General features: G+C 34.5%; 1 protein-coding gene across 1 annotated transcript in view; it reads right to left on the bottom strand.

The window, feature by feature from the left end:
• Positions 1-12,084, bottom strand: part of DHX36 (DEAH-box helicase 36) — a 49,136-nt gene that overhangs the window by 3,394 nt on the left and 33,658 nt on the right. Inside the window, exons 18-24 of the mRNA XM_029940020.1 lie at positions 9,120-9,293; positions 8,894-8,980; positions 7,826-7,909; positions 5,257-5,356; positions 5,069-5,159; positions 1,368-1,488; positions 349-501 (exon numbers count right to left, since the gene is read on the bottom strand). Coding sequence (XP_029795880.1) covers positions 349-501; positions 1,368-1,488; positions 5,069-5,159; positions 5,257-5,356; positions 7,826-7,909; positions 8,894-8,980; positions 9,120-9,293 — 810 coding nt within the window. The remainder of the gene's footprint in view (positions 1-348; positions 502-1,367; positions 1,489-5,068; positions 5,160-5,256; positions 5,357-7,825; positions 7,910-8,893; positions 8,981-9,119; positions 9,294-12,084) is intronic.

The following is a 12,084-nucleotide window of genomic DNA, read 5'->3' as shown; positions in this document are numbered from 1 at the left end:
TGTAATAAATAAAAGTGACTCTAGCTGTTCAAGGAATTTCATAAGCTATTATACATAATATGAAACATTTAGTGAACAACTAACTCAAGTGTGGTTCTAAGCAGCCAACTAAAGTGTACTCAAGTTAAAAAATTCCAACTTCAATCATGTGGAGCCATTTAGAATGGCTGGTCCATAAATACCTCAAAAAAACAATTCTGAGAAACTAGGCATCAATTTCTCAACACTGTTTGCTCCATTCAAATAGAGCAAGAGATGTTTAATGTAACAAATATAATACTTGGAACAAAACAAGACCACGTGCTAACTTGCACGTAGATTCAAAGACAAACATGCAAAGTCAGTCACCTTAACAAGATGGGCAATTCTTGCTGGAGACTGAAAGACAATCCATTCATCTACAGCAATAGTTTCCTGATCATTATCCTTCTGGATGGAAATATCACCTCCAAAGAACAAGAGACAGTAGGGGGAGACCTCTGTGCAATCATACAAGTATATCTGTAATGAGAATTAAAACAAATTAAAATATGTAGGAGCCTGAAAGGATTACTGCCACATTAATTCACTACCATCACTGATGGATTAGTACTTTCCTTCTAAATCAGGTGTTATCCTGTCAGTGTAATTACCGAAACTTATTTTGAGGCTATACCATTTTAAACTAGCCAGTCTTCATTAATCCAGAACACAGGAGTTTTAATATTTTTGTTTCAATTCAAATAGCACTATTCCCTAAACAAAATATTTCCTGAATGACACAATGAAAACCCTCATATCTGAAATTACATTTACTTCTATGAAAACAGAATCTCACTCAGTGTTCTGACCAATACTTATAAGGTACACAGACTTATCAACAAAATCCTTTGTATGGTGTCAACTCCTATACCCTAGAATGCCAGTATTTATTCCAAGCAGGCTCTGAAAGAAAACTAGGCAAAGCAAGTAACTGTCCCAATTAAATATAAAGATCCATCACGAAAGACCTGCTGCACATAAAAAGTATATATTATTTTCTTAAAGAAGTTATACTTGAGGGTGCCTGGGTGGCTCAGTTTAAGTGTCCAACCCTTGATTTTGGCTCAGGTCATGATCTCATGGTTCGTGGGACTGAGCCCCCCACCCTCACCCCTACGCTGAGATGACAGCGCTGAGTCTGCTTGGGATTCTCTCCCTCTCTGCCCTTCCCCTGCTCGTGAATTTTCTCTCTCAAAATCCACAAATATTTAAAAGAAGCTATAAATGTCAGAAAAAAAAATTTTCAGAAGAGAACAAATTTTGTTTATAATCATGAAAACTACACAAATGTAAAAATACAGCAAGATCAATGTTCAGGTGCATGGTTGTGTCAAACATTCACTTACACTACTTGTTCTCATCTTCAGGTGATAGATAAGCCAGTTGTAGTGAAATTCTGTTTGCTCCACATTAACAGATTTAGGATGAATAGCAACTAGTCCATCAGTTTTTGTGTAAACTTTGACCCTTTAAAAAAATTAAAACACAGTTAAAAAAAAATCCTAGGAGATTCCAAACCAATCCCAGAATCTAAAAAATATTCCACAGATGGATGGATTCACTTTATTTTTGTAATATAAATTTTAAAATTTGTATTTGAGAACAGAATTTTAACAGAACATGGAAAAATATCAGTCAACTATGAATAACCACATGACAAACTCTTCTCACAGGTGGAACTACTAAGCCTCTTAGATGAGGAAACAAACTATACTACTAAAAAACAAAGAATAAGTACCTGAATATCAATCTAACTGATTCAGACCAAGAGAATAGTGTATACAATTACTGTCAGTCACAATACTGACAAAACTCTTAATTTACAAAATAACTTTATAAAACAAGCAATTATGGGGACCCTGGGTGGCTCAGTCGGTTAAGTGTCTAACTCTTAAGATTTAAGCTCAACATGTATCCCAATGTTCATAGCAGCACTGTCAACAATAACCAAATCATGGAAAGAGCCTAAATGTCTATCACCTGATGACTGGATCAAGAAGATGTGGTATATATACACAATGGAGTACTACATGGTAATGAGAGGGAATGAAATATGGCCATTTGTAGGAAAGTGGATGGACCTTGTGGGTGTCATGCTAAGTGAAATAAGTCAGGCAGAGAAGGACAGATACCATATGTTTGCACTCATAGGTCTAACAGGAGAACAGGGGAAACCTAATGGAGGACCAGGGGGAGGGGAAGAGGGAAAGAGAGTTGGGGAGAGAGAGGGACGCAAAACCTGAGAGACTATTGAATATTGAAAACGAACTGAGGGTTGAAGGGGAAGGGGGGGGCGGGGAAAAGAGGTGGTGGTGGTGGAGGAGGGCACTTGTGGGGAAGAGCACTGGGTGTGGTATGGAAACCAATTTGACAATAAACTATTTAAAAAATAAATAAATAAACATTTAAAAAAAAAAAAAAAGGATTTCAGTTCAGGTTATGATCTCATGTTCATGGGATCGAGCCCTGATCTGGTTTCCGTGCTGACACTGGGGAGCCTGCTTGGGATTCTCTCTTTGCCCTTGCCTCTACTTGCATGTGAGCGTGTATGCTCTCACTCTCTCTCTGTAAATAAACATTAAAAAAAAATTTTTTTTTAAATCATAGGTTACACACCCAAATATAAAATAAAAAATTAAGAATTTTCTTTAAAAAGGGATTTTAGCTACAACTGATTTTTAAAAACCTATTCTAAAATGTGTCATAAATGGTTTCTCATCCATTCAAATCCCTCAACTTCAGAACAGGAATACTCAGAATACATGTACTCTGACACAACTCTAGTCAGTCTCTCCATTTCCAGGGGGCTTTCTTTGATAGTCATAAAAGTTTTACCTCAATATGCAGAAGTCTTTAATCAATATTATTCAACAGATTTCTGACAGTTTATTTTTAAACAATCAATGGTAACTGCCTGTATTAAATGAGAGCATAAAAGCTCATAATCCATTATCCTTCCTATTTGTTTTTAAGAATATCTTTCCATGTTTCTAGGAATTCAGAATACTTCTAACCAAATTCATGAATCACAGTCATGAGTCATTATTCAAAATAAAATCAGAAATTATTCTTCCTCACCACAGCCTATTTAACCATACATCCACCCTATAACCCTACATCTTGAAAGCAGCAGGGGTTGGCAATTTTTTTCTGTACAGGACCAAAGAGGTGTGGCTGTGTACCAATAAAAATTTACACCAATAAGATTCTGGCCAAGCATGCTAAAATTTGCTGGTCCTGGTCCTCATCTAGACCAAAATAAAGCACCAAGACAAACAGAACTACATTTTTCCCCATAAATCATTCCTAGGATGGCAGAAAAATTTACAAAATGTATTTCAGAGTCTGTTAAACTAGCTGTAAAGACAAGAATGGATATTTAAAAAAATGGACAAAGTGCTGATATCAAAAAAGTACCTGGTTCACTTAAAATGTAGATAACTCAGCTACAATGATTAAAACTCATGTTACCCATAACTTCCTATGTGACTAAAAGGCTTCTCAACCTCTGCATATCTGACATATTAAACTGAGTAACCTCTGTTGTAGAGGCGGTCCTGGATATTCAAGGTTTAACAGCATCTCTGGCCTCTATCTACTAGATGCTAGTGGTATGCCCTGGCCGTAACTACCACAAATGTCACAGCCAAATAAAATGTCCCTTGGCAGGTAAAGTCACCCCAGTTGAGAAGCACTTTCCTAATAAAATAATGTCTACACTTTCATCTGTCTTTCAGATCTAGTATTTTTTCATGTTTATAATCATAGGATATCTAAACTTTTTCATTTAATGTCAGTTTGAGTTATTTTGTTACTACACAATAACTTTTATATGCTTAAATGCCATTATAATATAGTATTGTCAAAAAATATCCGGTTTCTGGACACCTATGTTCTTTTAAAACACATTTGGAGGGACACCTGGGTGGTTTAGTTCAGCGTCCGACTTCGGCTCAGGTCATGATCTCACGGTTTGTGGGTTCGAGCTCCGCATTGGGCTCTGTGCTGACAGCTAGCTCAGAGCCTGGAGCCTGTTTCCGATTCTGTGTGTCCCTCTCTCTCTGACCCTCCCTTGCTCATGATCTGTCTCTGTCCTTCAAAAATAAATAAATGTTAAAAAAAATTTTTTAATAAATAAATAAAACACATTTGGAATTATATCCTTAGGACACAGTGATCAAATTAATATATTCATGTATGAATCCCCTGGCTAGGGACTATTTTAATGACATGGCACAAGATTCCAATCTGTCTTCTAAAAAGCATCAATTCACATACTACTAGACATCTGTGACTTACAGTTTCTCTGTTTCCTTGCTAGAATGAACTTATTTGCTAGGCAAAAATTATGCCTTGCAGTCTCCAGTTACTCCTGAGGCTAATTATTTGTACATATATATACATATATTTAAAAGTTACAGCTTATTATCCAAAACAATGAAATCACCACAATTTTCACCAAGGAGGTAAATTAGAAAATTATGTAACTGAGAAGAAAAATAATTCCTAAAAAAGTCTTCTCTAGGTAATGTCCATGCATGCAGTTTTTTTTTTAAATGTTTATCTATTTTTGAGAGAGAAACACAAGCAGAGGAGAGGCAGAGAGAGACAGACACAGAACCCAAAGACTCTAGGCTCTGAGCTGTCAGTAGAAAAACCTGATGTGGGGCTTGAACTCACCAACTGTGAGATCATGACCTGAGCTGAAGTTGGACGCTTAACTGACTGAGTCACCCAGGTGCCTCTGAATTAATTTTTTTTTAATAGCTGGCTTACTTTCCTAACATTTACCCTAGTATTATGTTTCACTAACATTCTTTGTGAATAATGGGTGATGGGAGGGTCGACGCCAGGTATGTGCTGTGAGGGAAAGTGGTGTCTGTGTTAAACAGTGTGCATTCTCTTAAATTTAGATCAAAGGTAAAGAACAAGAATATGGTCCAAATATAAAGAACAAGTTTACAATATAAGCTTTGTTGCCATAAAGAGGATTTCAAAAGCTTAAGGAGAGAATTAGAAATAATTCATAATAATCTTCAATGCTTACATTTTTCTTTTTTTACCCAAATTTAGTCGGATTTTAGCAACTTTGGGATATAAACCAGCACAGATGACAGCTTTAATTATCTTCTCATTATCTATTAGGAGTAGGAAGATAGAGGGGGGAAAAAAAAGTAAAATATGGATACAACAAACAATGACAGCAAGCTATTTACACTGCATTTTCTTCTTTACCTGAATTTATATTAGATTTTGGATCTTTAGGATTTCTACTGCTTACAAATCCAGCTCCAAGGAGATGCTCAGCAAACTGTCCTTTCATGTTATGCAGCATCTAGGGAGCAACGGTAACAAACAGAACTAGAATACCTTTCATACAGATTTTTATAGGAGCCATACAGCATACACTCATAAACTGCTATAAGTTTTCGTTGCTTTAGAAGACACTTGCAAAAATGTAATGTATTAGACTGGAGGCTGGCAAACTACACAATTTACAAACACCTGCTTTTGTCAATGTTTTACTGAAACAAAGTCACACTCACTCATCTATTATTTATGATTACTTTTACACTATAATGGCAGAAGTGAGTGGCTGTAACAGAGACCAGATGGCCTGTAAGTCTAAAATAATCATCCAAATTTTTTTTTTTTTTTACAGAAAAGATCTGCCTGCTGTTAAGAAATAAACATTGATGTTTAAGTATTGATACATTCTGCAAAAGATTCATTGATATAATTTTAAAAATTATTCTCCACCCCATATTTTGAAAAAAAAAAAATAAAAACAAAAACATAAATAGCCAACATCCATATTTCTACTACATCCATATTCCTACTACTAAGAATTAGCTGCTGTTACATACTGGCACAAAGGCTCAATGTCTGTTTTTTTTTTGTTCTGAAGAATCATAATTTGAATAAAAATGATGCATGGCTCATTGAAAAGCACGCAAGTAATACAGAAAAGTTCAAATGAAATTTCCCTAAACTTAGTTTAGTCAGAAGTAACCATTAACTAGGTAAATAAAACTACAGACATTTATGGATATATACGGACAGAAGAGTTAGACAGAAATGCTATCCTAACAATGGGATAATGTACAAAAGTGATTTTAATGAAAGTATTAAAATTAATTTTAGTTCAAATTTTTTGGGGGTGCTGGGTAATTCTAGTTCAATTTAAAAAAGAAAGTTAAATAGGAACAAAATTAAATTGATTAACCCTAAATTTTTACAATCACGAGATAACAAGAGATCCTTATAAGCTTAAAATAAGAGATTATAAACATGAAGTTGGTTGTAAATCTATGTCCCCTTTTGTGAACTGTGTGACTTTAGCTTCCCCACCTAATTTTTCATATCACTGACACTCTAGACCATCTCCTGGCTTTTTATGATCATTATTTTATACTGTTCGGGATAATAACTATTCTACTCTAATTCTCAATAACTGTTTTGTATTTGTTCTATATTTAAATAATATCCACACACATCACTCACTGATTTAGTAAATACTCTTCATTCCTGAAATTCTTTTTATCTCTTAATAGACAGCATTTCACAGTTTGTGAGTTTTCCAAGAACAGCTCATAGGTATAGTATTTCAAGTGCTTTCTTGAATGCCTGTCCTCTGTCTATAGTTTAATTAAGAACCTAACTGGATAGTATATTCTCAATCCTTGGATTCAGTCATTTTTTCCTACATATAGTTCACTTTATGTTTTCTATTTCAGGGAAATGTTCTTGCACACATCTCTGAATACATATTCATAATTACACCTGAATTTTCTATGGAGAGACACCTATTATCTTCATGATGGATCAGTCCTGTCTTCCTGTCTATAAGCTTTTTACTTACTGCTTTCAATTTTTTTCTTTTGTGGCCCCATTTACAAACTGTGATTACCTAGAGTCTATCTTCTAGGTCAATCCTTTATAGGGATTTTCACTTTGTTCCCTATAATTCTTTTGGTCATCAGTGTATCTTCTTAGGTCAACAGTCTTTTCATCCACTCTGCTGGTTTATTTTCTTATCTTTATTTTACTGAATCATATTCTTCCTAAACTGTTCCTTACTATGAAGCAATTGTATTTTTTGTTGAGATATGTTGTAATCTATTCTTTATTCCCTTTGATCTTTCAGAATTGTCCTACTATTTCATTTTGTTGATATCTGCACAGCTTTTACTAGATTTGCTAGACATGCTAGACTCTTGATTCTTTTACCCCCTTGTAGAATTGTTAAATGACCAGTATGTTTATGCCAGATAGTTGTAATACGCATGTAACAGGAAGGTGAGGAATCCCTATTCTTACATCTCTCCAATTCAATGTAGAGTCTTAAGTCTAATGTCTGTTTGTTTACTATCTTCTATTTCATAAATGCCTCCTATCCAGTGTTTTCTTATTAAAGACAACCTACCCAAAAGATAAGATAAAAATACTGTTTAATATTTTAAAATAGATTTTAGAAATATTAGCATTTTTAGGCTAAATCTTCAAAAGAGTAACTAGAAGGTGGGGGCAAAAATAGTAGCCAAGCTTTACTACATTTTCCTGCTTTACTCTGAAATCTTGTTTCTTTTCTTAGCCATTAGCCACCTTTATGCTTATTATATTATATACCTTTGTTTTTGTTGCAGTTGATTTATTTAAAAAGATTCCTTCATAAAATTATTTTGTATAATCATTTAACTTCATATGGCATACTCACATAATTAACTTTTGTGCTGAAGATCTAACTATACAAGATGGATATATACAAACTATTTGGGAATCATTTCAAAACATTTACCATTACCTGCAATGTATTTGAAGACAAAAAATATTCCCAGCAATAGTCTTTTTCGTATCTGAAACCACGTCGCCTAGCATCTTCCCAGCCCTATGGGGCAAAGAAATAAAGAAAATTGTCTTTATTTTGGTAATAATTTAATTTTCTACTGACACTTCATTTTCTTTATTAAAAAACTCAAAGAATTTTGAAATTCACAAACTAAAAAAAAAAAAAAAAAAAAAAATTAAATCCCCCAAAAAAACCACTCCCCGTAATTCTAGTTAGGATATTGCCATAAATAAATTTCCAGATCTTTCTTCATACAAGCAAGTACAAGTTATGTAACAATATACTGTGTATTTTATACAAAATACCCTCATATAGTATATATTAAGAAAAAAAACTGTTGAACAAATTCCAATGCTACTATGTTGGAATAAATATACACAAATGTATATATGTATAGATGAAGTTATATTATTTGGATAGACAGAGAAGGGAAGATGGGGGAAAAAAGTTAATACACGATGAGTTCAAAGGAAAAAAAAACTTTCCCATAATATGTGATATAAAAATGAATCTAGAACTACAGTAAAAATGCTATCTCTAAAAACCTAATTACATTTAAATTTTGCAAAGATGGGTGACAAATGTATTCCTCAAATAAGCTTGACTTAAAGGAGGAGAAACTGTTTCTTTAAATAATGTACATGATTATGATACTCATCAAAATGTTAAATATGAATACAGTTATAATTAACAGAGTAAAACCATCTTTTATGAATGTCAATACAAAGATACAAATGAATAACAACATCAAGTAGATTTTTAAGATAAACTGTTCACTTGTTCTACTGTTTTCAAAACACAACTACAGATTTTCTTCCCAAAAGGGTAAATGTAATGATCAAAAAATTAATATCATGTGCAATTTTTAAAAATATTCACCTAACTTTAACACCCACTTAGTAATTTATTCTTGATACCTATAAAATGTAAACATTTAAAAAAGCTGAGTATGTCTATTATCAATCAGCTTTTCACTTGAATGAGTTGTCACAATCTAGAACAAGTCATTTTTTTTTTTTTTACCTCAAATGCATTCACAACTGTCAGATGGTCACTTTTTGTATCTTTTGCCAATTCTTTTCTTCTCGCATCTGCAATCTTTTCTTTGCCCTTAAGAAAGAAGAAGAAAGAAGACAAAATAGATGAAGGCCACTTAAATTGCCCTGACGGTAAAGAGAGAAAGGCATTTGAATAAAACGCTAAAAAATGTATCTCAGCAATAGTTACTCTATGTATGTATCTTTCTTACCAATGGAATGACAAAGGGATCTTTGAAGCTGAGGCTAGCAGCAATGGTAAGTACTGGATCTAAACAACAGAAGAGAGCTCCAAAAAGAATCATTTTTCCAATGTGTGGCTCAACTGGTAATCGTGCTAAGTGGACTCCAAGGGGTGTCAATTCTTCTCGTTTATCCAAAGCATTCTGTAAAGCATAGATTTATGTTTAAAATAAACATTGTAAAGCATCCTATCCAAAGCTATTTAGTTTGCTTTAAAATAAACAATATGAGAGTTCTCATTCTCTTAGACCCAAATGCTGGGTCTAAATATTGTTCAATGCTATTTACTTCACCAAAACAGAACTTCTGAAGTCAGCAAAGGTTAGAAACGTATATTAAACAAATAAAAAACCCACAACCTGGCTTTACTCTAAATGTTAAGAGAGAAATAAGAGAAATACCACATTAGCAAACTTTCAATCAAATAAAATCACCCTCTAAAGTTGTGGGAAAAAATAAAAACAAAGAAAGAAACAACTATTATATATTCAGAATATATAATGTAGAGCTTTGATTCTGGTAGTTTAAGAGACATCATACAGGAAGGCAAGAAATAATGGGCAAATCCAGAACACTGAAAACTGGGGGTGGGCTACTGCTCTGATTACCTAGGTAATCTGGTCCAATCATCCCACTGAGCACAGCTAGGAAAGCTGCTTGAAGACACTGAGGAGTTAAAAAAAGAAGTATAAAAATTGTAAGTCTAGAATTTGGAGAATAACATAAGTCCAGGGAGGTGAGCCCAGAACTGGGGCTTCTTTTCCTGGCAGAAGTAACATAAATCTTCTCTGGAGAAAGTTACTGTCATCTCAGGGTTCAAGTTTTTATCTACAAAGAGCGCTATAAATGCAATGTCCAGTACACAATTAAAATACCTAAGTATATGAGAAGATTATTAACAAAAAATTAAAAGCATAACCCATGTATGCCGTTAGACACAGACTTCTACTACACATTTATGGTAGAAATAACCTTAACCTTACAGAAATTCTTTCAGAGACCAGAAAAACAAAAAATATAGAATGCTCCCCACTTGTTTTTGTACTTGGCATAAGCTTGGTACCAAACTAGACAGGGACATTTGGAGGAAGGAAAACTTAAATCATCGTATGCATGAGAAACCATGGTGGGGGGGGGGAAGGCAGCAAACCGAATCCCAGAAAGTTAGATTTGTTTCAGGAATGAAAGTTGGTTTAACATTTGAAAAATCAATGTAATCCAATATACAGCAAATTAAACAAGAAAAAAACCACATCATAATCTCACGAGAGGCAGAAAAGGGATTTGACAAAATCAATTATCCATGCACAATAAAAATCTTTTAGTAAAACTAAGAATAGAAATTTCCTTATTTTGATAGTTTCCACGAAAAACTCTTTAACAAACATGCTGAACAAATTGTTGACAGTTTTCCCTCTGAGAAAAAGAACACAGGAATGCATGCTATCATACCACTTCTGCTCAACACTGTACTAGGGGTCCTAGATAATCGGAAAGGGATAAACAGAACTATTTATAGGGTGCCTGGGTGGCTTAGTGGGCTAAGTGTCTGACTCCTGATTTTGGTTCAGGTCACAATCTCATGATCTTGATTTGCAAAATGAAACTCTGCGCTGGGTCCGTGCTGACAGCAAAGAGTCTGCTTGGGATTCTCTCTCTCTGCCCCTTCCCATCTAACTATCAACAAAACTAAAAGGCAATCTACAGAATGGGAGAAGGTATTTGGAAAGGACATATCTGATCGCGGGTAAGCATCCAAAATATATAACTTATACAACTCAACACCTCAAAAATGAATAATCTGATTAAAAATGGACAGAAGACATGAAGAGACAGACATTTTTCCAAAAAAAAAAATACAGATGGCTAACAGACATGAATAGATGCTCAACATTACTCGTCATTAAAGAAATACAAATAAAAACTACAATGAGATATCCCCTCACACCTGCTGGAATGGCTAAAATCAACAATACAAGAAACAAAAGGTGTTGGCAAGGATGTGGAGAAAGGGGAATTCTGATGTAGTCACTGGGAACGAAAACTAGCGCAGCCACTGTGCAAAACAGTATCAACAGTCTTCAAAAAGGTAAAAACATAACTACTCTACAATCCAGCAATTGAACTACCAAGTATTCACTCCAAGAATACAAAAATATTAATTCAAAGGGTTACATGCAACACCCCCAAATGTTTATCAGCACCATTAGCTGATGAATGGATAAAGATGTGGTGTACAATGCAATATTACTCAATCATAAAAAGAACAAAATCTTGACATTTTCAAAGATGTGGATGGAGCTAGAGTATCATGCTAAGTGAAATAAGTCATTCTGAGAAAGACAAATACCCTATGATTTAATTCATACATGAAATTTAAGAAACCAGAGAGCATACAGAAACACACACACACACACCCACACACACCCCCACACACACACACACCCCCCACACCCCGGGAGAAGCAAACCAAGAAGGAGAACAGATGGTTACCAGAGGGGAGTCCAGGTTAAAAAGGTGACGGCGCTTAAGGAATGCACTTGTGATGGGCACTGGGTGTTGTACGGAAGCATTTCGAATTACTATATGGTACACCTGAAACTGATACCACATGGTCTTTTAACTAACTGGAATTTAAATTAAAACTTAAAGAAGCTTCAGCATCTACTGTTAGACAAGGATTTGCCGGCCTTTTCATGATTCTGTTGGCTGCAAACGGCTAAGACTGGCTCTTAAATTCAGTTGGGAGAGAAGAGGACACCTACTTAAGCTTCAGCGTCCAGCTGTTTTCTGGTCATCCATTTCTACCATAAACAATAAACTGATTCTCTGATTGCCACCTAACTCTATTCTTTTAGATAAAATAGCAGCAGAGCTCTATTCTATTAGATAAAAACCAAGAGAGGAAGCCAGGTCAGCGGTAAAACTGCACTA

The sequence above is a fragment of the Suricata suricatta genome, chromosome 5 (assembly GCF_006229205.1).
Source record: "Suricata suricatta isolate VVHF042 chromosome 5, meerkat_22Aug2017_6uvM2_HiC, whole genome shotgun sequence".
Lineage (NCBI taxonomy): Eukaryota > Metazoa > Chordata > Mammalia > Carnivora > Herpestidae > Suricata > Suricata suricatta.
This window is presented reverse-complemented; position numbering and strand designations above follow the sequence as displayed.